This window comes from Varanus komodoensis, unplaced genomic scaffold, assembly GCF_004798865.1.
Source record: "Varanus komodoensis strain SLA01 unplaced genomic scaffold, ASM479886v1 scaffold11, whole genome shotgun sequence".
Taxonomy (NCBI): Eukaryota; Metazoa; Chordata; class Lepidosauria; order Squamata; family Varanidae; genus Varanus; species Varanus komodoensis.
In genome coordinates, this window is record NW_025335317.1 from 30,963,291 (window position 1) to 30,989,339 (window position 26,049).

The 26,049-nt window shown below is 39.5% G+C and overlaps 1 protein-coding gene across 1 annotated transcript in view; it reads left to right on the forward strand.

The window, feature by feature from the left end:
* TCERG1L (transcription elongation regulator 1 like) overlaps positions 1-26,049 on the forward strand; it is a 200,112-nt gene that overhangs the window by 171,467 nt on the left and 2,596 nt on the right. The window contains exons 9-12 of the mRNA XM_044420743.1: positions 3,856-3,925; positions 6,679-6,814; positions 9,373-9,462; positions 21,474-21,592. Coding sequence (XP_044276678.1) covers positions 3,856-3,925; positions 6,679-6,814; positions 9,373-9,462; positions 21,474-21,592 — 415 coding nt within the window. The remainder of the gene's footprint in view (positions 1-3,855; positions 3,926-6,678; positions 6,815-9,372; positions 9,463-21,473; positions 21,593-26,049) is intronic.

A 26,049-nucleotide genomic window follows, 5' to 3' on the forward strand; every position in this document is an offset into this window, starting at 1 on the left:
TCAAAATAGGAAAAAACAATGCTAGAACTGGGACCCACCATTCCAAGTTGTTTTTAACCACCTCTTGAGGAATCAAATACTTGCCCAGAGCCTTGCCTATTTTCATCTGGGTAACTAGATAATAAATTGCTAAGGTCAGAACCAGGGGCCAAGCATAATATTTCAGGCCACCTGGACATTATCAAGATCTTTGTATAAGTTGTAAAAGTGTTTTTCCCAAACCCTTTGGTGACTATAGGAGTCTAACAATGCTGTCCCTCAGGTTGGAGAGATCTTTATCAACTGCCAGAATATGACTGAGTCTTTGGTCCTTAGATTTAGCTGCTTGAATCAGTTCACTGAGTTCTCCTTCCAGACCTCTTTTGTCTTTTGAATCCATAACTGTTTATAGAATTTTTTTCCTGTTCCTCTGATATATTTCCACCAGCCTAATTGTTTCAGTGTTGGACATTGATAATGCCCTGATGATTTGCATTCTGTCTGATGCCCACCTCAACAGACTCCCCTCGGCAGTTTTGGAGGGACAGTATAAAAAGACCCCCTGGTCAGAGCACATTGGCCCCGTGGTATGGAACTGATAGAAACTACAGAACACATCTTGTTGAGGTACACATTCTATAGGGACATTCATGCTGCACTCATTTCCCCATTGATTAATTGCTTTCCAGGCCATATGGAACAACAATATACCTACATACTGCTGGCTGACACTAATCCAAAGATAATATACAGTGTTGCTAAATTCTTCACAGCCATGATGGGTGTCCAAAGACAGATCCTGAGGGAGTGTGGTCCTACCTAGTTGGACAAAAGACAAAGTCTGGGAATGTCATCTACTTAAGATGACTGATATGAACTATGGTAGTATATTGTGTCGAAGTATTTATTAATCCAACTGGGGTTTTATGACAGACAACCTTCCATGTATTTTCTTCTTTTTAAAATCTATTTATTCAATGGAGCTGGTCTTTGACTGTAATAAAGTTTTTTTTTTCTATCTATCTATCTGCTTGTCCTTGGGTAACAGGAGCAGTGCTTTCCTGAGTACCCTCTTTTCTCTCACTCAGCTCAGTTGTTGACTCTAAGACCAATCCAACCAAGGAAGCTCGAGAGTCTGTCCTATTCATCCTCAATGTGGAATCGACTTGAGAATGTAGCACATCTGGCTTTAAATATTGCCCAGACTTCCTTTGAACATGAGGGACACCAATTTGAAGTATCAAAGGGACTTGACAATCTGTTACTATGACTTCACCGGAGTCTGTACTAAGCTAAATGCTTAGCTTGCTGAATTTTGTTATCCTTCTGTAGGTTCCACAGTAAATATTTGAGAGTTCTGAGTGTGGGTCTCATCCAGTGTCGTTTCTGGGTTCATAAGAGATATTTCATTTATAGCAGATAGATTATACTACTTCCTTTCCAGAGCAGGAAGTGGCCTTATCAGAGTCAACTGCCTTGTCCCCATTGGTGCCTCCATCTCTGGTTCCACTTCTGTGTCATCTGTTACACAGAAGTGAGATACCTATCTCAGATGAGTTTCCAGTACCAAGTTTAGCAATTCTGCTGTCCGATTTTAAACTTGAGTTTATCATTTCTGGACTGGCACTCAGTACTCCCATAGACTTCTCCTAGATCAATGGAGAGTGGAGCAGCCTATGATCCAGCCCAACAGTATCAGCTGGTTTCATATCACAGTCTACATAATTATAAAAAACATCCCAGTTTGGGTTCACACAGCTCATAAGGGCTAGGCTTATCTGTAGTGGAGTCAAGATCTGAGGTATCACCATCTCTCTCCAAAGCCAGATCTTCATGTAATCTAATTCTCCTTGACATTAGTAAGTCAACCAATTAGTTCCTTAATTTTAAGAGTTCATCCTGCTCTTCATGCTGATTAATAGCTGGTCAGTCTTTACTGCCAAAGTTAGACTCCTCCACAGACGTTCAAATCATCAGTGGTGAGGAAGTGCCATTGTTAACCCTTCTGACTCTAGTAAGGGCTCTAACTCCAAACTTTGATGTCAAGCAAAATTCATATAGCTGCAGCCTGTTAGCTTTCTTTTTCCAGGATTTAGGCATGTATTACACTTAAAGCAGATAGTTCAACTTGTTTTCCTCTTGGCATTTCTACTCATTGATTCATTTCTTTAGCAGCCTGATTTGAAAAATTGATATATGGAGTGACCCTATGCCTAGTTGTGTGAGAATCAATTGAACCTGTAAATGCATTCTTTAGCATATAGCATAAGGACAACATAATTTTCCATATTCTCATGCCCCAAATAATTGATAATTCAGACTTTAAAATTTCTGGGAAGCAGCAGATTTCTGTACTAAATTAACTTTTCCTGGCACTAATTTAAAAGGCTATATGCATTATTTCAGGATCTAAAGATACATAGTCATTTTAAAAATTGGTATTCCTCCAATTAGCTGAACAGTTAACCCAAGTGATTGGCATTTCTTTTAAAGTAAGGATTTTTGGAGTTGGGGTTGGAGTTGGGGCATAGATAGTCCCTGAATGCTTGCTTCCATTAATTTAGATCTCTTATATGCTTCATGGAAATTACTTTTAAACTTCTCACCTTCTGCATAAACTTTCTGTTTTATAATTCATTTCACCTCTTTTCTTGAGTCACTCTGACATTAAAAATATTCAACATGGAGGACAAATAAAAGCATTGCTTTGTTTTTGTTTCGTTTTCAGTAAAAGATACTGATCCTATATTCCTGTGTAAGTACACTCAGGAGTAAGTGCTTTTGGGTTTGATGGGCCACATTCTAAGATGAGTGAGCCTATAATTGCCTTTAAAACTCATTGACTTTGATGTCACACTAGACATGTGGAACTGAGCTAAATCATCTCATTTTGATTCAGAGTATGACTAAGTTCTATCTTTTTCCTTCTGTGTTTGTGTGTCTTTGTGCATGTGTGTGCACATGCAAAAAAAGATAGTTTCAAAACTGCAGAAATAGATAACATAACCATAAACATCACACATTTGTGATAAACATCACAATATTAAACAAAATTTATGCCAAAACAGAAATTGATCACTTATTTGAGGTGCCAAATAAATCCAAGAGCCAATAATGATATTTAGTTCAGGCTTGTGATTATTTCACAGTGTCAAATTTAATGACAAAAAGGAAGCTTTTATAGTTCAGCTACTTAAGAGTGTAATAATACAATAAAAAGCCTCTTGTTATAGAAAAGAGCTTCTATCAAAACTTCATGGAGTCAGTGACAAGATAAATATGAAATAATCTTTATTGTTTTACTTTTCTTTTTATTTATTATCAAAAAATGAAGCAATGTCTATACCTTTTGTTTTAAAAAGCCCTGTCAAGCAGAGAGAACTATTCTTTGTTTTAAAACACTCCAAATATTTCTCTGACATGTGGAACTACAAGTTCCATCATACCTAGTCAGCATATTCAGCATGTTCTAACTCACCAAGAACTGTATCATAATGTCAGAGTTCTCTGAAGTGCTTAGAATGAAATAAACAAATAACAGTTGGTCTTTTATTTATTTATTCATTCATTCATTCATTTAAAACATTTTTATGCTGCCCCCATCACAACAAAGCCTTGGGGCAGCTCACAAAAATACACAAAAACATACATAAATAAAAATAAAATAACAACTTAAAAGAAAAAAAAAACATTTAAAAACCCCCGGTGCATTCTCGGCTAATTTTAAAATCCTAATTAATTTTAAAGGCCTAAATGACCTAAAGAGTTACTTTAGAAACTCAATTGGTTCTAAGAAACTTAGAAAAATAAAAAAGTTGATTCATTTATTCTATTGGCAAGTTTGTTGTTTGACTAACCATACCTTTTTCTTTTTAGCAGATAAAAGTGATGGTTCCTATCCAGAGGATACAAATGGTGACAATGGAACCAAAACAAAGAGAAATAAGTAAGTCTTAAGTAAATACTTTTTTCTTGTTGATTTTAGAATCTAGTGCTGTGACAGACATAAATGATTATTTTGCTGTTACCTTATGCCTCTGTTACTTGGCAGATGGCTGAGACGGCACACCAAAACCAGCAACATCAGGATCCCAGCATAAGATGTAATGGCAAACCACAGTTGCAGCAAGCCAGGGTTCATAAACCAACAACAAACCATGGCTTCAAATGGGGGATTTGGCCATTAAAAATATTTGTTTGGATGTTGAAGCAAAGCTCAACTAGGCATAAAAATCCTACCTTGACTTTATATGTGAATGTGGTCATAGATCCAATTCAGCTAAACTATGGATTGTTTTAAATATTTAATCCTGAGTCTGCCAACAAACCATGATTAGTTGGGGGCTGGCAAGCTAGGATCTGAAACTGGTTTGAGTGAACTATGGCTTGTTTGCTTTTATGTTTAAATTATCAGATATTGGCAAACGCATTAGGACCGTTGCTCTATCTGAAAAGACATTAGTTCTATTCAGGTACTGTACCTGAATGGAGCAAACATACAAGAGGCATGGGTTCCTAAATATGGTTAGCAGAAACCATGCTTTTTGGTTAGGTTTGATGCCATATTTATGGGTTCCTAGTTTATAACATATATCTTATTATAAATGTTTTCATATGACACTTTTTGAATTACTTTTATGTATAGATAATAGTAAGTGATAAAATGGTAAGCATAGCTCAATCTAAGAAAAGAACAGGTCAATCCCACAAATATTTACCTTGAAGTATACTTCAAATAATACAAATAATAATACAAATAGCCTTTTTTAATAATGGTGTAATTTCTCTTACTTCATTTTATTGTATACTACTTTTAGGTACAATCATAAAAAACAATGATTTGCTTTGTGAATAATTTTTAATTAACCATATGAAAGAGAGAGAATCTCCTGCTACCTAAGTTGATGAAGTAACTGTCTGGATCTTCACCGATTTCACTGAATGTAAAAGCTCTTTGTGGTTACCAGCAATTGGATTAGAAGTTTCATAGATCATAGTACAGAATATTGTGATTTGGGGCAAATGAAAATACAATGTTCAAGTCACTATTATAATATGAAGAGTGACAATTTGATGTCTCTGGTGCTAACAAATTCTATGCAAAACCCATTTTAGTATAATTTGAGAGTGAAATAGTGTAACAATTGACAATTATTGATGTCAAGATAATATGCTAGAACTCATATTTACGGGTTAATGCAATTTATTAGCTGAAACTGATTTAAACATTTTCCATTTCAACTGTACATTTTTGAACCTTTTGAAAATAAAAATATATTATTTTCAATGGCTAAAAGCTTCTAATCTGGGAGAAATGTAATTAGTTGATTTCACTTGTTGTTCAGGTTGTTTCTTCCACTGAGAATCATGTAGAAACATAATATATTGACCTTCCAAACTTTTTAGGAAAAACGTTGGGAAATTTTTGGTCAGAGATTTGTGCCCCACCCTAGAGACCTGAAGACAGACAAATGAATATTATTTCTTACTTATTAAGAACATTTATGTATAATCTTGTTTCCTAAAATAAAAAGCCATCAAGTTAGTGAACAATAATTTACCTTGTATTTGCTCTGATTTTGAAGCACAGTAGGCTTCAAAAGATGGAAAATGCCTTGTGATAATTTTTGCTGTCAAAGTCTCCCAAAACAAGATATCCTGTAACCTTTCCTCACCTAAACAAATAAGCCACACTACTTCAGACATTTTCCACATGGAGATGGTAAGAAAATATACTCTTTTATCACTGGAGAAGAGAAGGAATTTTCTACTAGATACATCTGAATCAGTCAATGTATCTTGAATGTCCAAGTGATCCGGTAAACTGGATTTAGCACTTCAGCAGCATCTGCTTTCATCTGATAAAACTCCCCTTCAGGTGGGACTATGTGTAGTACTTCCACCTCTAAATTATCATTCTTACCAGCTTCATTCCCTCATCCATTGGGGCAGAAGATCTGGTTATTTGTGAACTCTTCTGAATCTTTCATGCAATATGAAATACTTAAGCACCTGGAATTCTCTAAATACATTTAGCCAAATATGTCAAGATTTTCTCTTCAACCTTTAACCTTCAACACACAGAAGTTGGAATTAATGATATTGGGACAGGGAGAGCATGAGCAAACATACTCTCCTTTTATATGTTGCTCGAACAAATGGAGAAAAGCTTCTGAAATTGACCAAATTAATATTTGAATCAAAGGTGTTTGCTGAGTTTCTTTTCCTTCAAGGGTAAATTTTATTCTGGAGAAGTTCTTTTGAGCCATATTGTAGTAGTGGGCAGCATCAAAGACAGAAGGGACAGGGCCAAAAATGATGACATATTGTATCTTAAATTACTATCTCTTAGCAACAGAGCCCCAGAGTAACTGTTTCAGTATTTTAGGATTGAGGGGAAAAAGTGTACTGATCTGGACAAAAGAAGGGGAATGGCCATCTGTAGAATTCAGAAAGTCCAGAGATGACCCTCAAAGCTGAAGTTCTGCACTCCCACTTTAATGTCTTAAAAGAATTGGGAAAATTCTTGGGAAAACTTTCCTATTAGTTGAAAAGCTTAGTAGCTGCATGCATCACATTTTAACATGGCCAATGAATTTATTTGCTACTTTTATTTAGCTAGTTGCTTCTCTGAGCTTGTAAAGATAAGGAAGAGTTAAAAGATACATTTCATCCTGCATATCTCTTACATTATTTAAGACTAGAAGATCCTCAGAATGCTAAACTAGGCAAGTTCAAAGGGGAAGAGAAAACTGTGAAAACATCAGAACATCAGATTATGCTTTCATTGGAAGAACGTATTACCCATTTTCGAGATATGCTTCTGGAAAGACGGGTAAGAAATAAGCCAAGATTGGTTGGATTCTGGTAATGTATGAGAGCATGCTATAATCTCCGGATTTGTAATGGGCCTGTTGCAACCTGCTAATATATTGTGCTGTCCAAGAAATGCTTTTCTAATATTACATTCTTATCAACATATATGATATACTGCTGTTTGTTGTACAAAATATTAAGTGAAGTAAAAGACACAATATGAATGTGATTCATGTCCAGATTATTTATATTCTACTTTAAAAGCCTGTTCCTATGCATGTTTGCATATGGTTAATATATTACTGTCTTAGTATGCCATTCCTGTAACCCAACAGATACATGCTGTAATTGTACCCAGTTATGTGCAATGCCAGTTTCTTCAGTAGACTTTGTTTGGCTAATCCTAAATGATTACTCCATTCTTATTTCTAAATTGTTTATTTCTGTTTTATTTATATTCACAGATTGCTTTGAAGACAAGGTTTACATATTTATTCCATATTCACTAAACACATACCAGAAAACTTGTTTGAAAAATGGAGTAACCATTCAGATTCTCTAGATGCATATTCATAGATGGATGGCAGTTTTGGGCACATTCAAAAATAGCAGTTGTCCCACATCTAGAAATGCAAATTTAGCTTCTGTTAAAGTCCATGAACAACTGTTGCTCTGTGACAGCAAAAACACATGTGAATCATGTGACAGGCACTTTAAAACATAAATAATTCTGGTATCTAGTAGATGCAGATCTAGATGCAGCGATAGTCAAGAGCATTCTTAGCATAAGGTCAGGAGGCCTGGAAATGCAGGGAATGTGTGTGTCCTATTAATACGTACATATCCAGATGCAATCAAAATCCATTAAATTTCTATCCTGAATAACAGTTCTGAAGAACTCAAAAATTATTTTGTGATATGTTGCTTTATAATTGATTTTGGATGTTTTTCATCCTAATGGACTAACTTTACTATCTGTGTCTTATGTGCCGCAGGATGAATAGTATACACAGAAACCTTTGCTGAGAATCAGTTACTTTCCATAGTGAGCTAGTTACTTTCAGTAACCCAAAGAGTCTGATGTTTGATTTAAATGGACCTATGATATATTAGCAGAAACAAGTATTTTAAGGGCCACTAGGAAAAAAAAACCATGGTAATGGAGTGAAAATGGAATAAATTATGCATTGGAGAATGGCTCAGCTGCAGAATAAATACCAAGATTTCTATAGATTCTGCCACCCCTTCTTATTCCTTGTTCTCTCTGATCTTAGCAGCACTCATCAGAGTCCTGGAAAATGATATTTCCAGAAATAAACAGTTGCGGGTTGTCCCTGCTATAACTGAAAGTAACTTGTGGTGGCTTAGTTCTGAACGGTTTCTTAAGACCCATTAAGCTTTCAAACCATGTCCTGATCCTGGTAAAGATGAAAACTGCCAGAGCTGGTTTGCATAGCTCCGGGTACTGTCACAGGAACATCTGCACTTCAACATTTACTACTACAGCACTGATTGAGTGCTTGTGGATAAAGCCAGCCCTCATGATTAGGTCAAATGAGGAGGAAAATGACAGGAGCTGAGAAATAGTGGGAAGCTGTATGTATATGAGTCCGGCTTTGCACCTCCAAGCAGCCTTGTTGTCCTTGGGTGCAGTACATTGCATAACCAGCACTGAAGTAAAATTCAGTTGTCATTTGACTTCTATGTATTTGGAAGAAGGGCATCTTGTCCTATCTCTTAGGTAGCAAAATTCTTTGTTGCCTCTGTTTGTCAAAAGGAGGAAGAACAGAAATAGCTAGAGATGTGGAGTTTCGACATTAATTACTGACTTGTTTCCTGCATAAGTTGGCCTTAGCTTCAATCTAAGGATGCACACACTATGTTCAATCCCTTCCATCTGCATTTCTTGGATTGTCATGAAACTTTATTCCATCATCTGTTCATTGATGCAGCTGGATTTTGTGGAAATGCATTTGTATGCATTTGGGCAAATTTGCACTTCCTCAGATTTGCACTTTCTTGAATTTGCACTTCCTGTAATGTAAGATCCCCTTAAATATGCACATTCATATGAATCATGCATTTTCTTATTTTATTCTATGGGAGGAAATGTGCACTTTTGGACAGTGCTTTGTCCTTTAGCTATTTTTTATTTTCCATGAATAACTTTCTAAAAATTCTGAAATGTGGGCCTCAATTCCCTAGAATCTGTGTGACTCAACAAAAAATCGGTCTGTTGTGGAATCAGGTTGAATTCATACAAATCCAGACATTTATATCCTTGCAGATTTTTCCTACCTGTTAATAATATTTAATGAATCTCTTTTCTTGTTATAGGAAGTATACATTTTCTATACTGTTCTCTAGGTCCCACACAGTGTTCTCCTTTTGATACTAATTCCTAGGACAAAGACTGATTTCTTCTGCCTTAATTAATTGCATTATGTTGAATACTGTTGCTTGCAACATTTCTGTAATACATCAGTTTTATCACTCAGACAGTTATGCCTTAATCCAGGTTTATTACCTAGCCTTCAGGATGTCGTCTATATCTTTTCTATTCTGATATTCCTTCAGGTCTCTGCATTTTCCACATGGGAAAAAGAGTTACACAAAATAGTATTTGATCCACGTTATCTTCTACTAAACTCAGAAGAACGTAAACAGGTGAGTTTATTTTCGGCATTTGTACAGGTCACTGTATAACATGTTTCTTTAAGAAACTTGCAAGCACAATATGCAATATTAAAATACAATATAAAACAATGAATGGTAGCATAAAAATTATCAAAAAAATAGAAATAAACCAAATTACAGCATGGGTAAAAACACAAAACAGCAAATAAACAGTGGATTGCAAAAAATGGGAAAAACCCTAGATAAATGTATTTACTAAAGTGACCATACAGAAGGCATCAGCCTACCCAATTTAGGTAAGAAATTACACAACCCAGGTGCCACCACCCAGAAGTGAAACTTCCTGGTAGCCATATGCTCAAAGTTTCTTAATAATTTACTTTGTTTTTTGGTTCAGAGACAATTCACATTTTACTTTTTAAACACAGGTACATAAGTACCAAAGATGAATATGATATAAATGTGACAAAGCTTTGTGTTCCTGGTTACATGATAAAAGGATGAACTAAGGAGGGGGTGATGTATTTTTTTCACTGGAAGGACAAACTAAAAATGTAAGTACCTAAGTAAACACACATGGCATTCACAGTTCATTAACAGAAGCAGATTGTAGATGTCCATTGTGGGGAAATGAAGTGTAGTGAAGAATGGCATTATGCCAGCAGGCCTGCCCTCAGGTCTACATGTGCACAGTATAATGTACATAGAAAGCCCAAGCACATTTCTGTGTGGCACTCTAGAGATGCTGCAGTGAAAAACGATGTAGCCTCAAGAACAGCAATCTCTTAAGATGCAGGCGAGAATTTCTTTAAAAAAAAACTTTTTTCTTTACTTTCTCTTTGACCTAGACCCCCCCCCCCCCCCTTTATTCCTTTTTTTTCTTCCTGGTAATGCCGTACCATTTATTTATTTATTTATTTATTTATTTATTTATTTCCATTTCTATGCTGCCCCATAACCCAAAGTTTCTCTGGACAACTTACAAATGCTAAAATGGCATAAAAACATACACAAAATACAATAAAACAGTTAATCATTTAAATAGGTTAATATTAAAATAATAGATAACATCTCATAATAAATATACCCAGACACTCAAACACAGTCCAAGTCAGAGCAAAAATGAGCGATTTTGCCCACAAAATGTCACACAAATTCATCACAGGGGTTGCTGAGGGTTCAATGATATCTCCTTTGGGGCTGGAGTGTAGAAGACCCCAAAGCACCCAGAACAACTCTGCTGGGTTGCACTCCTAGGACACGATAAAAGTGGAATAAAAATGTCTCTTAGTTACCTTCACCACCATGGAATAGGCTTGATAATGTGCACTAAGCCATGTTCAGTCAGATTTAGCCCGAGTTCCCCTCCACCTGAGCGATAGCCATCTTCCCTTCCGCTTCATCACCCTCAGCTCAGATGTATAGCAAGGAGCAGGTCAGGCTCTGTGAGGGGGGAGAGGCCACTTGGGGGCAACCATGTCAGCTGTCTGGGTTATCTCTTTATGCCCCAGGGAGGCTTGGGCTTGACAGGAGCACCTACCATGCTAGCCTGAAATCCCCCCCAAAGTCTTCTGGAAACCTGCAGGATCCATAGGACTCCAAGGGCAGACCCACCTAATGTATCCTCCACTCATGCAGAGGGAAGAGGAAGCTGAAAGTTCAAACCTCAAGAGGAAGTGATCTGACCATGACAGGGGGGTAGTTGCTGACCCCCAACCCTCAGATCACCATTATCCTGCCTAGAGAAAACCAGGTCCAGAATGTGTCCCTTCTTAAGCATTGGACTGGTGACATTTTGAGACAGCCCCATGGTTATTATGGCTTACATGAAGTCCTGGGATACCCCAGATAAGTCAGCCTCAGCAGGAAAGTTGAGGTCACCCAGGACCAACACCTTGGGGGTCCTCAACAGCAGGTCTGAGATGAAATCTGTCAGCTTAGGCAGGAATTCCACTGGGTAGTGGGGTTGTCAGTGAACCAACAGAATCCCCAGTCCATCTCAATCACCCAACTCTAGGTAAAGACACTCAAGACCTGGTGGACAGGAAGCCTGCAGAGAATCCTTAAGAACTAGAGTGACCACCCCTCCACAGCCCTCCAGACAATGCTGGTGCTGTACCAAGTGCCCAGGTGGGCATAGCTGGAAGAAAGGTCAGGTCGGGATCTTCAGTCACAATTAAATTGTGGATCAGTTTACTGTGCTGTTCATCTTCAGGGAAGACAGAGGGGAGCATAAGTGAAGCACTTTAAGATTTCAACAGAGAAGAAAGCTCAAGCAGGGCCTAATCTCAGTCCCCAAAGCAGGTAGAAAGAAAACCAGGGCATAACAAAAAACTTTGATGTCTATACACCAGTGCCTAAACAACATGAAATTCTGCTCATAGCAATTATGATCTTATAGGAATAACTGAAACTTGGTGGGATAACTCACATGACTGGGAATCTACCATTAGAATCATAGAATAGTAGAGCTGGAAGGGTCCAGAAGGCTATCAAGTCCAGCCCTCTGCTATTGCAGGACACAATGTTACACAATCCCATTTAGTTGACTGCCCAAGTGCTTTTTGAATGTCTCCGGTGAGGGAGAGCCCGCATCCCCTGCAGGTAATAGGTTCCATTGTCTTACTGCTCTGACAGTGAGGGATTTTTTCTTGGTATCTAGTCTAAATCTGATTTCTTTTAACTTGAGACCATTATTCCATGTCCTGCACTCCAGAAGGAACAAGAAGAAAACTTGTCCTTTCACTTTGTGACAGCATTTGAGGTCCTTGTCATATCTCCTCTCTTCCTGAGGCTGGACATGCCTAATTCTTTAATTCTAATTCAAAGGGCTTTGCCTTCAGTCCCTGAATCATCCTTGTTGCCTTCCACTGTACACTTTCTAGCTTGACTACCTCTTTTTTGAATTAAGGTGCCCAGAACTGGTCACAGTACTTCAGGGTCTGACCAGTGCTGAGTATAGGGGAACTAGTAGTTCATGTGTTTTGGAATGAATCTCAAAATAAAATTTGTCCCTTTTGCAGCTGCATCACATTGCTGGCTGATGGTTAACTTGTGATTTACAACAACCTCAAGATCCTTCTTATTTGCAGTAATGTTGAGCCCAGTATTGCACACCCCTAACCCTAATATAGGGGTAAATAACATTGAAAATAATGCAATTTTGAAAAAGCCTTCCTTGAGTAGCTTTTTCTGTTCAGCTCAACATTTCTGCCCCTTCTAAACACATTCCAACCTCATTTTTCTAGCCCTAACCCAGTGATGGTGAACCTTTTAGAGACCAAGTGCCCAAACTGCAACCCAAAATCCACTTATTTATCGCAAAGTGCCAACACTGCAATAAAACCTGAAAACTGAGGTTTTACTTTAGATAAAACAACTCACAGCCAGTGAGTTATATATACTTGGCAGTGCACTCTCTGGCCATGAGAAAGCTCACATGAGTCATGGCTAATGTATTGTGGCTTGTGACATCATCGCCTGGCACCACTACTCTTTTTTCAACCATGCACATCACCTCGATATATGCTGTTATCCGATGCTCAGCTGCTGGGGTGACTTGGCTCATGTGCCAACAGAGAGGGCTCTGTGTGCCCGCTGTGGCGCCTGTGCCATAGGTTCACCACTACTGACCTAGATACAGGCTAGATATCAGGAAATGTTTCCTCACTGGCAAAGCAATATGACAGTAGACCTGTAGTCTTGAGAGGTCATGGTCTCCCCTACACTAGAGTCATTCAAGGCAAAACTGGTCAGCCATCTAAGTGGGATGGTGTAATTTGGTGTTCTGCACCATCAGGGGGTTGGGTCCACTTACCTTCTTGGCCCCTTCCAACTCTACTGTGCTATGATTCTATTATTTAAGATGTACTCTATCCTAAAGTTATAAAGTAGCTGGCAGATGAATGTTCAGAACCACTTTTTACTATATTTGCAAAATCTGTTTGGTCAGTCTGGCATCAATCCCTGGGAAAAATTTGGAGCAGAAAATAAAGCAGTCAATCTGCAAACAGCTACAAAATAATGCAGTGATTACTAGAAACCAACATGGATTTCTCAAGGACAAATCCTGCCAGGCTAATCTGATTTCATTTTTTGATTGGATAACCTACCTGGTTGACTGTGGGAATACTGTGGTCACAATCTATCTTGATTTTAGTGAACCTATATTTAGGTTTTGACAAAGTGTCCCATGGTATCCTGCTTAGCAAACTAGCTAAAAGTGGACTAGATGGAACAATGTTCAGGTGGATCCACAGTTGACTACAAAAATGAACTGAGTGCTCATCGCTGACACCTTCTCAAATCAGGGGGAGGTAACAAGTGGGGTGCCTCAGGGTTCAGTCCTGTACCCAGTGTTCTTCAACATTTTCATTAATGACTTGGATGAGGAAATGCAGGGAATACTTATTAGAGCTGCGGATGATACAAAACTGGATGGGCTAGCTAATATGTTGGAAAAGAGAAAGAAGATTCAAGGTGATCTTGATAGGTTGAATCCCCAGACTGAAAACAACAGAATGAAATTCAATAGGGATGAATGCCAAGTTTTGCACATAGGAAAAAGAAACTGTTTGCATTTTTACAAGAATATTTGGGAGGTACTTGGCTCAACAATACTGTAAGTGAGAAGAATCTTGGAATTGTTGTAAATCACAAGCTGAATATGAATCAACAATGTGATGTGACTGCAAAAAGGGCAAGTGCTATTTGAGCTGCATTAATAGACGTACATTTCCAAATCACCTGAAGTACTAGTTCCCCTTTACTCAGCACTGGTTAGGCCTCATCTGGAGTACTGTTTCCAGTTCTGGGCACCACAGTATAAGAAAGATGCAGACAAACTGGAAAGGATTCATAGGAAGGCAATAAGGATAATCCAGGGACTGGAAACAAAGCCCTATGTGGAAATATTGGAAGAACTGGGCATGTTTAGCCTGAGAAGAGAAGACTGAGGTGGAATATATTGTATACTCAAGGACAACAACTATGAAAATAATATTTCACCTCTTCTTTTATACAGAAAATTAAGGAAGTATTCCTACTTTTGAAAAAGAGAGAGAGGTATGGAAGATAGGTTAATACATGTAAGGTTCGAAATGTTCTAACTGGAAAGCTAGTCAACTGGAAAGGTTAATGCATACTGCTTCATTAACCCCCCTCCCCTTTGGTGAACCCTCCTTCAGACAGGCACTGCACATGAAGTTAAAAATAGGGATAGGTGAAAGCTAGATGAGAGATTGCTTGACTAAATCTTCATGCCTAAATTTTCATAGAATCCCTAGAGGCAGGGCTGTAAGAGGAAGATGAAGAAGAGACTTAATATAAGAGGCAATCTACAGAATAAAATAAGAAGCTCAGGTGTTTCAATTCTAGAGCTAAACAAAGTGTTACAGATTCCTCAATGTACTTGGGGTCATAGATGTGGGGTACAATGCACCTGAAGATTAGGAGAATGGCATGAAGGTCTGAGTGAGAGATTAAAAAGTTCAGCCTTGGGATGTAGTATTTCCATATTGTTATACATAGTTGTAATTTAACAGCTTCTTTCTCTCTGTTTTTCAAAAGTGAAGCTGTGCCACTCACCCAAGGGGTTTCTGGTTGTTGTGTATTGGCTGCTTTGTCAGTAGGAGCACTGAGCTCCCTGGGAAGATGCTATGTGGTGGGGACATGCCAGGGACATTATATGGGGGGAAGGGAAAGTGGCTGCCCTAACAATGCAGAAAATATACAGGGGTTCTAGTTATGGAGTTAAATAAAAGAAACCTTTGATCACCTCATACAACAACATGTAAATATTTTTTAAAGTAAATTTTATTATTTTCTACAAACTAAAAAAGAAACTAAAAAAACATTAGTCATCAGAGACATCAGACCTGCTGGGTCAGCCCCCTATTTTTTTTTTTTTTATGGCAATCCATAGACATATTCAAATCTATGCATAGTCCCATAGCAACATGTAAATATTGTTCCCACCACTCAAAAATCCTAAGAATCCCTTCATACACAGAAACACATTTGTGGAGAGATAGCTCTAATAATGATGTTGAGGAAATGTTTCATATCCCTAACTTTGCTACAGATTGCAATTAGAAAATTATATTTCTACATGTAAGAGTTTACAGCAGACTGGGGCCTTTTTGTCAGATAAATGAAGAATTTGAAATGTGCAGGTTTATTGCCTCATTTATAAGACTAGCCTGCTTATGAACAGAAATGATATACTCTCATAATATCTCTTGGTTGTCTAAAAGGCAGGCAAGACAGATTTGAGCTTTCTCAAGGACTTGCTTGTTACTGAATAAAATAAGCAAGTGCCTTTCTCACCTGGCTATCTGAGGAATGGACTTCTTTGGATTAAACCTGAAGTTTTTTGCTTTCTCAATGTTTAATTATTTATTGAGCATTATGTCCCCAAAAATTGATATCACAATGGTACTACAATCTTGACAAAAACTAAGCAACAAGCACATGGGTAAAAACTGTGCCTAGAAATAGCATTTAAGGGATTGGATGCTAGGATAATGTTGTATGTGCATGCTCAGGTGAGATTCCCAGGTGTGCATGAGAAGCTGACCATTTTGGTGGGACTGATAGCTCAGAGACTGAGGGTGATGGGAAGCTGGCTGAACCAGATGAGGCTCAGAGCTCAAACACTAATAACAATTGTTTTTGCAAAGGATAGGCCAAAGTAGTTCAAGGACATCCTTGGGTCTAGTCTCCTGTAGGGATGAAGGAGAAGATGGACATGAACATCCAGAGGGAGGAGACTTGGAAATGGGTAGTCTCTCAGAAAGAGAGCACCCGCCTCCTGAGGAACTGAACCCAAGGGCCCATCACTACAGCCACAGGCTGGCCCAATTAGGAGCTCAGAGTACAGAACAAAGATGCACCCACTTCCACAGTGCCCACCCTCTTGGTCTTCAGAGACAGACCCTTCAGAGACAGACCCTGAAGGGTTCATAAGCAAAACTTTGGGTAAAGAGTGGCAGAGAGGGTTCAAATTCTCTCCTTGGCAGAGGCATGTATATGTTTGGAGTCTTCTGTGTAGAATACAGAAGTGCTGGAGAGTTGGTCTTGCTGGGGAGGGAATGCCTAGTTTACAACAGCTAAGTTTAACCTAATGTGGTCATCTAGTCCATGGTCAGCCTCATGGAAGGCTATTTCCTGTAACTCTTAAAATGTGTTTCTTATTGTATTACTCTTTGGCACACTGAGGAAACTTGGGAAGATTTTCTTTTCTTTTCAGAAGAATCTGATAAAGTTTCAGTAAAAAGAATTAAACAAAACCTTGGCTCTCCTAGCAACAGCTGTTTTGCAGGGTAGACTGACTGGGGGCAACTAAAGCCAGCTTTTATGCTTTCTTTTCTAAAAAGCTGATCTGCACCAGTGCATTTTACTTGTCAGAGCTATGTCTGTATCTCAGCTGCTCAGCAAGGCTTTGAAATCTGAAATATAGCACCTGCTTGCAGGTGTCCATACCTTATTGGATTGGGGCATTTAATTTTCAGGGAAGAAGTATGCACATATTTTTCTGACTTTCAGAACAGTGTCTGTTTTTTGTGGCTATATTGGTCTGTGTTCCCTAAGTTGGCACATACTGACTGGGTTCAGACAACATGATAACCAAAGGTTGAGTATGGGTTGTCATTGAACCCATTGCTAGAAGGAGTCTTTCCATACATGGGAGGAAGATTGTTAATGCAACCCATTATCATCAGTCAAGCTGAGATACATTTTTGGGATTCTTCTAGAGTATGTTGCCTTTTCCTTAAAATGTGTATCATATCAACTCCTTTCACCAAGTTTACCTATTGCTCCAACTAGTTCAGAACTATCAACATTGACTGGCAGCAGTTTTCCAGGATCTTAGAGATCTTTTCCAACCCTACCCAGAGGAGGCAGCAATTGAATCTGGGACTTCTGCATGCAAACTTTGTGTTCTAGCACTGATAGATGCTTCTCCCAATGTAATTAGAGTCCTTTTATATATTTCAGTCTTCAAATAATCCCACTTCCAAATGTGTTCATTTGAGCCATTTCAGTGAATGCTGCCATTAGTCTTTTCAATCAATATTTTCAATTTGTTATGCCAGTGCATGAATTAGGCAAATCATAAATTGTGGTGATGTAATTACCATGGAAACTGCTTTGTGACCCTTTAGACTGCGGTTCAAATGTGATAGTTTCTAACAGCCTCCTGTTACTTAATATCTAATTAACTACAGTATTATAGTTATTTGCTATAATGAGCAGAGATAGGACAACTCGGTCTGAAAATCCAACCAAAACTTTATATTAATTTGAACAACTATTATACTTCTTTCTCACTAATCTTCAACTAAAATTAGTTACTCTGCAAATAAATGGATCACAACTGGATTGTGGATTAACATTCTCTTTTATTGGCATTTTGTTTCATCTCACACACCAGTTACAAACGTCACAGAAGATTAACAATGATTACAGATATAAAATGAATAATATCACAAGCCTTGAGAAACTGTGAGTACTAAGACACACAGAACTAAAATTGCCTTTGTGAAAGCAATTTGGTTTTGTATCCAGACATTACCCAGTAAATCAATTAGTATTAGGTGTGATCAAGAAGTACACATTCGGTTCATTTACATACCTTAAGTCCCTTTATGAATGTATAAAATTACACAACTGGTTCTAACATTGGCTAATTGAGGTCATTATTGCATAATCCAACATGCAGCAGCTATTCTCTTGCAGAGGTCTTTTCCCTAGCCATGCCTCCCAGATCCTGTAATTAAGGAGTGAAAGAAGAAATAGACGATGCATTTTGTTTCTCCATTTATTAAAATTGTAACCTTTATTCATGTGTTTTCTATAACCATGTATTTTTTCACAATCCTCTCACTGTTTTTGTCATTTCAATTTGTACATGTTTCTTTAATTTCCTTGAGAAAGCCGATTCTCTTCTCCTGCCAGTTGTCCTCAGTTTTCAGGCACATTGGCCAAACAGTATAACTGCCATTTAAACTGGACAGCACATGTAGAAGCCCACAAGAATGTCCAGACAGTCATATTGTGTAACTGGCTTTAAGTGAGTCCATTAACTTCAAATTGGACTTCCCAACATCAACACATCCCTACTTATTCTGTGTGCAGAGAGTCCTAGGTTCAATCCCTAAGTATCTTCAGCTCATACTAAGAACCTTTGCCAAAACCTTAGAGAGTTGTGGACTATTAGCAATACTGAGCCAGACAGACCAATGGTCTGACTCTGTATAATCAAGCTTCCTTCATTTTTACAATGGATGACTCCTGTATTTCAAGTGCTACACAAGGTATACATAACATGCAATTAGGCAAAGCATTCCATGTCAATAGAATAGCAACTCAGAGGGAATAGGGTATAGTGGGTGGAAAAGAAGATAAGTAGATACAAAGTCTGACCCATTTTAGTTTGCAAATACTTTGCTAGGCACACAAAAAACAAACTGAGTCAAGAACTCTCATCTCAGAATATCAGATTGTAAAGGGTTTATTCAAGTTATTAAAGCTGTAGTCATATTGCCACTTGGCTTGGAACAAGCTGTATTGAATACAGTGAGGATTTCTTCTGAGTGGACATGTGTGGGATCACACTACAAAAGGTATAAGCACAGTGGGGAAAGAGGTAGTCACTTGAATTGAATTTCAAACAGCAAAAAGAATCCTGAAACACACTGAGAAGATCCTGGTGACACTGGTAAGGAAGAGAGGTACAGATGTACAGTACGTCTTATATTTCTGGGCAAGGTGTTGGAGCGAGTGGTGGCGGGACAACTCCAAGCACTCTTGGATGAAACTGATTATCTGGATCCTTTTCAGTCCGGCTTCAGACCCGGGTACAGTACTGAATCTGCCTTGGTCGCCCTGTACGATGACCTGTGCAGGGAGAAGGACAGGGGGAGTGCATCCCTGTTGGTTCTTCTGGACCTCTCGGCGGCTTTCGATACCATCGACCATGGTATCCTTCTGGATAGGCTTGTGGGATTGGGGGTTGGAGGCACTGCTTTGCAGTGGTTCTGCTCCTATCTCAACAGTCGATTCCAGAAGGTAGTGCTGGGGGACCATGTCTCTATGTCATGGCAGTTATGCCATGGAGTACCACAGGGCTCCATTCTATCCCCTCTGCTATTTAACATCTATATGAAACCGCTGGGAGAGGTCATCAGGAGGTGTGGGCTGCGGAATCATCAATACGCTGATGATACCCAGCTCTACCTCTCGTTTTCCACTAATCCAGGTGAGGCAGTGGCTGTGCTGAACTGGTGCTTGGCCGAGGTAATGGAATGGATGAGGGCCAATAAACTGAAACTCAACCCAGACAAGACAGAGGTCCTGTTGGTTGGCGGATCGGGTTTCGGAGAGGGTGGATTTGACCTGGTCCTGAATGGTGCAACACTCCCTCTTGGGGATAAGGTCCGCAGCTTAGGAGTACTCCTCGACCCGGAGCTTTCTTTGGAAGCTCAGGTGACAGCGGTGGCGAGGAACGCCTTCCTTCAGCTTCGGCTGATTAATCAGCTGCGCCCCTACCTGGAGTACGACTGCCTGGAGACGGTGACACACGCGCTGGTGACTTCCCGCCTAGACTTCTGTAACGCGCTTTACGTGGGGCTTCCCCTGAAGACAGTCCAAACACTTCAATTGGTGCAAATTGGAGCTGCCAGGTTGCTGACGGGGACGGGGCGTTATGCTCACATGACTCCAGTCCTCCGTCAGCTTCACTGGCTTCCCATTGAAGCCTGGGCCCAATTCAAGGTGTTGATTATGACCTATAAAGCCCTAAACAGCTTGGGTCCTGGCTACCTGAACGAGCGCTTACGTCCGTATATGCCCGACCGCCCTTTGAGATCTGCGGGAGAGTCCCTTCTCCAGGAACCCTCCATGAAAGAAATTAGGAGAGTAAGTACTCGGAGGAGGGCTTTCTCTGTGGTGGCGCCCAACCTATGGAATTCACTCCCCAAAGAGGTCCGCCTGGCACCGTCGTTACTGGTTTTTCGGCGCCAGGTAAAGACCTTTTTATTTAAACATCATTTTAATTGTTAAAACATATGATCTGGCCAGGGCAACTTCTTCTTCCTTCTCTTTTCTCCTATATTTTATTTACTTATTTTATACTGATAATTTTAATTTTATATTTGTAACTCAGTGTATTTTTTGTATTTTTGTATTTAATGGTAATTTATTATGTTCTATTGTATTTCAATGTATTTTATTGTGTTGTAAGCCGCCCCGAGGTTTCGGCAAGGGGCGGCATAGAAATGTTATAATAATAATAATAATAATATTTCAAACTTTTATATTCTTCTCCATCTTTCTCATAGCCATTGTATGAACTGAGATTTCTGGATGGGAAGAGCATCTATCAGAAAGATGATTACATGGACAATTTGGCTAAAATGTGTCTGAACTGAAGTTTGGAGAATTAAAGTTTTAGTCAGTGTTCCTTTTCCATGCAATGGAACTAGTAACTGATGTACTGCTGTCTGAGGAATAAAAAATGTTTGTGAATTATTTGTACCTCTGACTTTAACTTGTGTAGATTTTAATATGTCCCAGAACTAATACACCAGATTGAACTCAGGACTTTTTCCAAACAATGCATACATTCAACAATTGACTAGAATTAAAATCAGCAATGGGTTAGATCCAGACTTATAGCAAGCTCAATCCACATTGATTTTAATGTGCCTACAATGGTTCTGTTACAACAATGTATCCAACTCACTGATCCTTCATTTGAAACTTTCCAGTATTTTCTAGTGGCAGTATAGCTAGTGGCATTAGGCATTGGACTTAATGGTCTTACTGAGGTGGGGGCCCCTGCTGTTATGCCAGCTCTTCATTCCTTGAGGGAATCCCTACTCAAGGGAATTTCAACTTACCCAACTCCATTTTCTTTTAAATTGTGCATTCTGTTCTAGAAGATATCAAGATCAGTTGACCAAATGGAACATATCTGAGAGAAAACTAATTGTGTAATGTTATGTGATTTTTTAAAAAAAATCCCTTTTCAACTTAAGGTATTTGAACAGTTTGTCAAGACCAGGATAAAAGAAGAATACAAGGAAAAGAAAAACAAGTTACTGATAGCCAAAGAGGAATTTAAAAAACTGCTTGAGGAATCTAAACTGTCACCAAGGTATGATTCAACTTTCCGATATAGATAATGTCTGAGAATTTCCTGAATGAGGATGCTGACTAAGATTAAAACATGCTCAAGGAACATCTGCACACTTCAGAGTATGTCAATACATGGGTGTGATGCATCACAGTTGGCTGCTTCAGGCAGACTGAAGAAAACCCCATTATCATGAATAATTGTGCTTGATTCTCCTTGATTATATATATGGGTGTATATATATCCATCCTGACCTACTACACATAAAACAGAATGAAATGGAAAATACCACTTTAGATTGCAGGTGGTGGAAATACAATGTTTAAATGCTCCTCCATCTAAACCAAGCTTCACTAACAGAAGAAAAATATCATAGCAGGGAGTAAGTTTTTATTCTGGTCCATTCCTGGGGTGTAATTTATTTATTTAAAAGAATTTTATGCAGACATTGCCCCACTATAAACTGCTCTCAAGGTTGGCATCATTTCCCTGCCTTCAAGAAGCATCTCTTAAGCCCAACATTCAAAAACTTTAACGAACTTAAGTTGAAAAGTTAACAACATGAACATCTCTGCAATAAAAAAGGTACAAACTCATTCTCTTGCCTTGTTTTAATGTGTAGATTCAGTTTTATTTTAAGTTCATGTTATGAAGTGCCTATTTCTCTACATATGGATGAGTCACTTGTGTAACTATATGCAAGCCCTGAAAAGAAAAATTCTACAAAATGCTAACAGGCTCATCTCTCTAACAAAGACATGCAAAATTCATTTGTGCAGGGTGGGATGCATTAAGCATTTGACAGGCACGCTTGACAATCCCAATTCATTCCTCTATTCTGTCAGTTATCCTTTCCCCTAGGGTGGGGGAGCCTTTTCTTGAGGAACAGTAGGTGATAATAGGCCACAGAAGCCTGCTTTGTTACACATGGATTTATACAAATGATACCTGAGCACTGTTTCTTGCAAGTATCCTGGGTTCGTAGCTTTCACTGATCACCTTTTCTGGATCTGTGCTGCTCTTATAAAACAGCAGAGAGAGGCCCATGATCTGCTTGAGAAAGTATGGGAAAGTGAAGAAAGGGCTTGGAATGGTAATATTAAACCCGGGTTGCACCTCTAACGATGTCATAGGAGTTATATCCTGGCTTCTTAGGAAAATAATTTGGTTACCTGAAACCAATTATACACAAATTTTGCAGTGTAGGTGTTGTCCATATGGAGCCCCAAAATCCTGATGTCTGGTGATTTATTTTTTGTACAAAATTCCACCCACCAGTTTTCATGGCACCATCCATAGTTCATTCATGATATTCTGGAAGGTAGGGAAAGGTATCTACCATAAAAATGTCAGTTCCCAGAATACCCCTTGGGGATCCACTGGCATTTTGGCTTGGGAGGGATTTCCAAAGAACTATACCATTCATTTGAAAATATGAAAGAAGGAAGGTAGTTTCTTAATTTCCTTCACCTCCAAACCTTCCAAGTTCAGTCCAAATGCCTGATAGTTTGAATGCCAATGCCAATGTTAATCCCTTCTTGATTATGGAGAAAATTTTAAATGTTAAGGTAAGCATCACTTCTGTATATCAAACACATACATAATTAGCATAATTTAAATTGAAATATTAAATTGAATGCATGAAAAATTTGAGATATGGTAATTGATAATATGCTAATCAAAATCTAATCTAACGTTCTAAATATTACTTGTAAATCTGATAGCTTTAAATACCACAAATAGTTAAAAATTCATGGCAAGGTTTTATTTTGCCTTCACTAAAAAGCCAATTTGCAGATGCGATTAGTGTTTGCAATGTACTCAAGTACAGTAAGTGGGTCATAATACAAACTCAGTAAAGCATTTCTTTGATCTTTGAACAAAGTCTAAATTATATTCACATATTAATTTATCATTAGCATGGTGTCTGTCATTTGCTTTCTTCTCCTTCATTGTTTTCCATTAATCCTATTGAGAAGATCATAGTAAAATGTGTGATTCTCATTTGTGATTACTCATTTTTAAACCATAGATTATCTATCTATGGATAGATAACCGATTTTTTAATCAGTCATCCAATAATTATAATGAAAACAAACTACTAGTTGTTGATTGTCAGCACATGTCAGTAGTTCCCCAACTCTTGGTTCAATATAAAAGCTATTACATGTTGCTAAGATGTTATAGAGATTGTATCTTTTCATTCCTTTACTTTTGTAGGCTTTCTTAATGTCTATTTGTTTCATCCAAAAATTTGCAAGTAAAGGTGATAGTGATGCATGTTGGGTCCATGATGGTAAGTCATTGGGGTGAATCTCAGTATCTGTCCAATCAATTTATTCAATAAACAGGTACCAAATGAGTCTTTGTTTCAAAGAACTGTCTTAATTTTTCAGCTAGTGTTACTGTTTATAAGGGATCACAGTGCACTAATGCACAAAGACTTAATTATTCATTTATTGGTAGCTCCAAGGCTTGTAAGTGCCCCAAAATGGAAGGGACCAGATAATTCAACAATTAACCAGTAGTATGAGCAGAATTTATTTTATTTATTTTTTGTGCTGGGAACAATTGATGGCAAAAGAAGAAGGGGACAGCAGAGAATGAAGTGGCTAGATGGAGTCACTGAAGCAGTTGGTGTGAGCTTAAGTGGACTCCGGAGAATGGTGGAGGACAGGAAGCCCTGGAGATCTGTGTTAAAATTATTTCTTTGACGACCTTTTCCTATCGGGCCCTTGGGGATCTGTACATGGTTGTGGAAGAGGCTGAACTGAATTTCGGCTGAGTCCTATAGAGTTAGGGAGTAAGTCCAATTGAAATCAGCAGGGATTATTTCTGTGTGAATATACTTCTTAATATATTATGCTTGATATTAGGGCTGGTATCAAGGGTGGGCATGGAATGTTGTCCATGGGGTCATGATGGGTCGGAACAAGCAACACCAACATGAGAATATCTGGGAAATTGCACAGATACAAGTAGGTCAGCTCCTTCAGATCAAAAAGAAACTAAGACAGGTTTGTTGGTTTGTTTGGAATTAGAATGCCGTGTCATCGTAGCAACAAAGATTTAAAACATTGTAGAATGGTATATAACCGTGCTCAGCCACTGCAAGCCCTTTTGGCTCTGGCCTCTTGGCAGAGCAGCAGAGGCACAGGCTGGAAGAGAGTGCTGAGTGGCCAGGGGACTGGCGAAGGCAAGGTAGGAGCTGGGCAGGGGAACAGAGGGCCAGGAGCAGCGGAGAGGAAGGGCGTCATCCCTTGGCTGCGGCCTGGGCTGTCCGGAGACTACCTTCCATGAGACAAAGAGGTTTGATTGTTTGTGCTGTGCTTTACTTTGTTTTTCTTCCAATTTAAATTTAAGTTTCTTTTATCCTTGTGTGTGTGCGCGACTGGGTTTTTGTCTGGGAGAACTGGGCGAGTGAGAGGAACTGCAGGAGAAACAAGGCAGGGGACCAAAGTAAGGTCTCAGAAGGGATCCCAATGGCAGACCAGGAGATGGCCTTGGCGGGAGTCAGGGTGTTGCTGTCCACTGCGAAAGCTGCGACATGTTCGCCCTTCACCCCCAGGAGAGGCAGGGATACACTTGCCCTCGGTGCAAGCTGGTGACCCTGCTAGAAGAGGAGGGGAGGTGCCTGAGGGCCGAGAAAGCTCTCCAGGCCCCCCCGGAGCAGCCCCCCTCTGGACAGAGGGTTGAGGGAGAGACCACTGGAGGAGCAGCTGCAGAAACATGGAGGTATGTCACCCACAGGAGGAGGAGGCCAGCACAGCCTCCTCCTCCTTCTGGCACCAATCTGGAGCTGGGCAACAGGTTCTCTCCACTTGGGGAGGCTGGGGCTGATGAGGCCTCGGGGGACCAGCAGGATCCCCAGCCTGGGACGTCAGGCAGCAAGGGGGCCACTGTGGGAGAGGCAAGGGTCAGAGCACGGCTGCCCACCAGCACCGGGAAGATACGGCGGCGGGTGATTGTTGTTGAGGGACTCCCTGCTGAGGGGCACTGAGGCGGCAGTGTGCCACCTCAACCTGGAGGCAAGGGAGGTTTGCTGCCTGTCGGGCACACGCATCCAGCATGTGAAGGATAGAGTGGAGTGTCTTGTTCGCTCCGGGGATCACCAGCCGCTCCTGGTGATTCATGTGGGCACAAACGATGTGGCCAGGCAGGGTGTGGTTGGGACCACCCGGGACTTTGAGGCCTTGGGGAAGAAACTCAGGGAGCTGAAGGCCCAAGTGGCCTTCTCGTCAATCTTACCTGTCCAAGGATTTGGGCCAGGAAGGGACAGGAGGGTCTCCAAGGTGAACAACTGGCTTAGGGTGTGGTGCCAGAAGGAACGCTTTGAGTTCCTCAACCACAGCACTCATTTTCTTGCCAATGGACTTCTGGCAAGGGACGGGTTACACCTCACGAGGATGGGGAAAAGGTCCTTTGGAGATGCTCCAGCGAGCTTCATCCGAAAGACTTTAAACTGAGCCGGGGGGGGG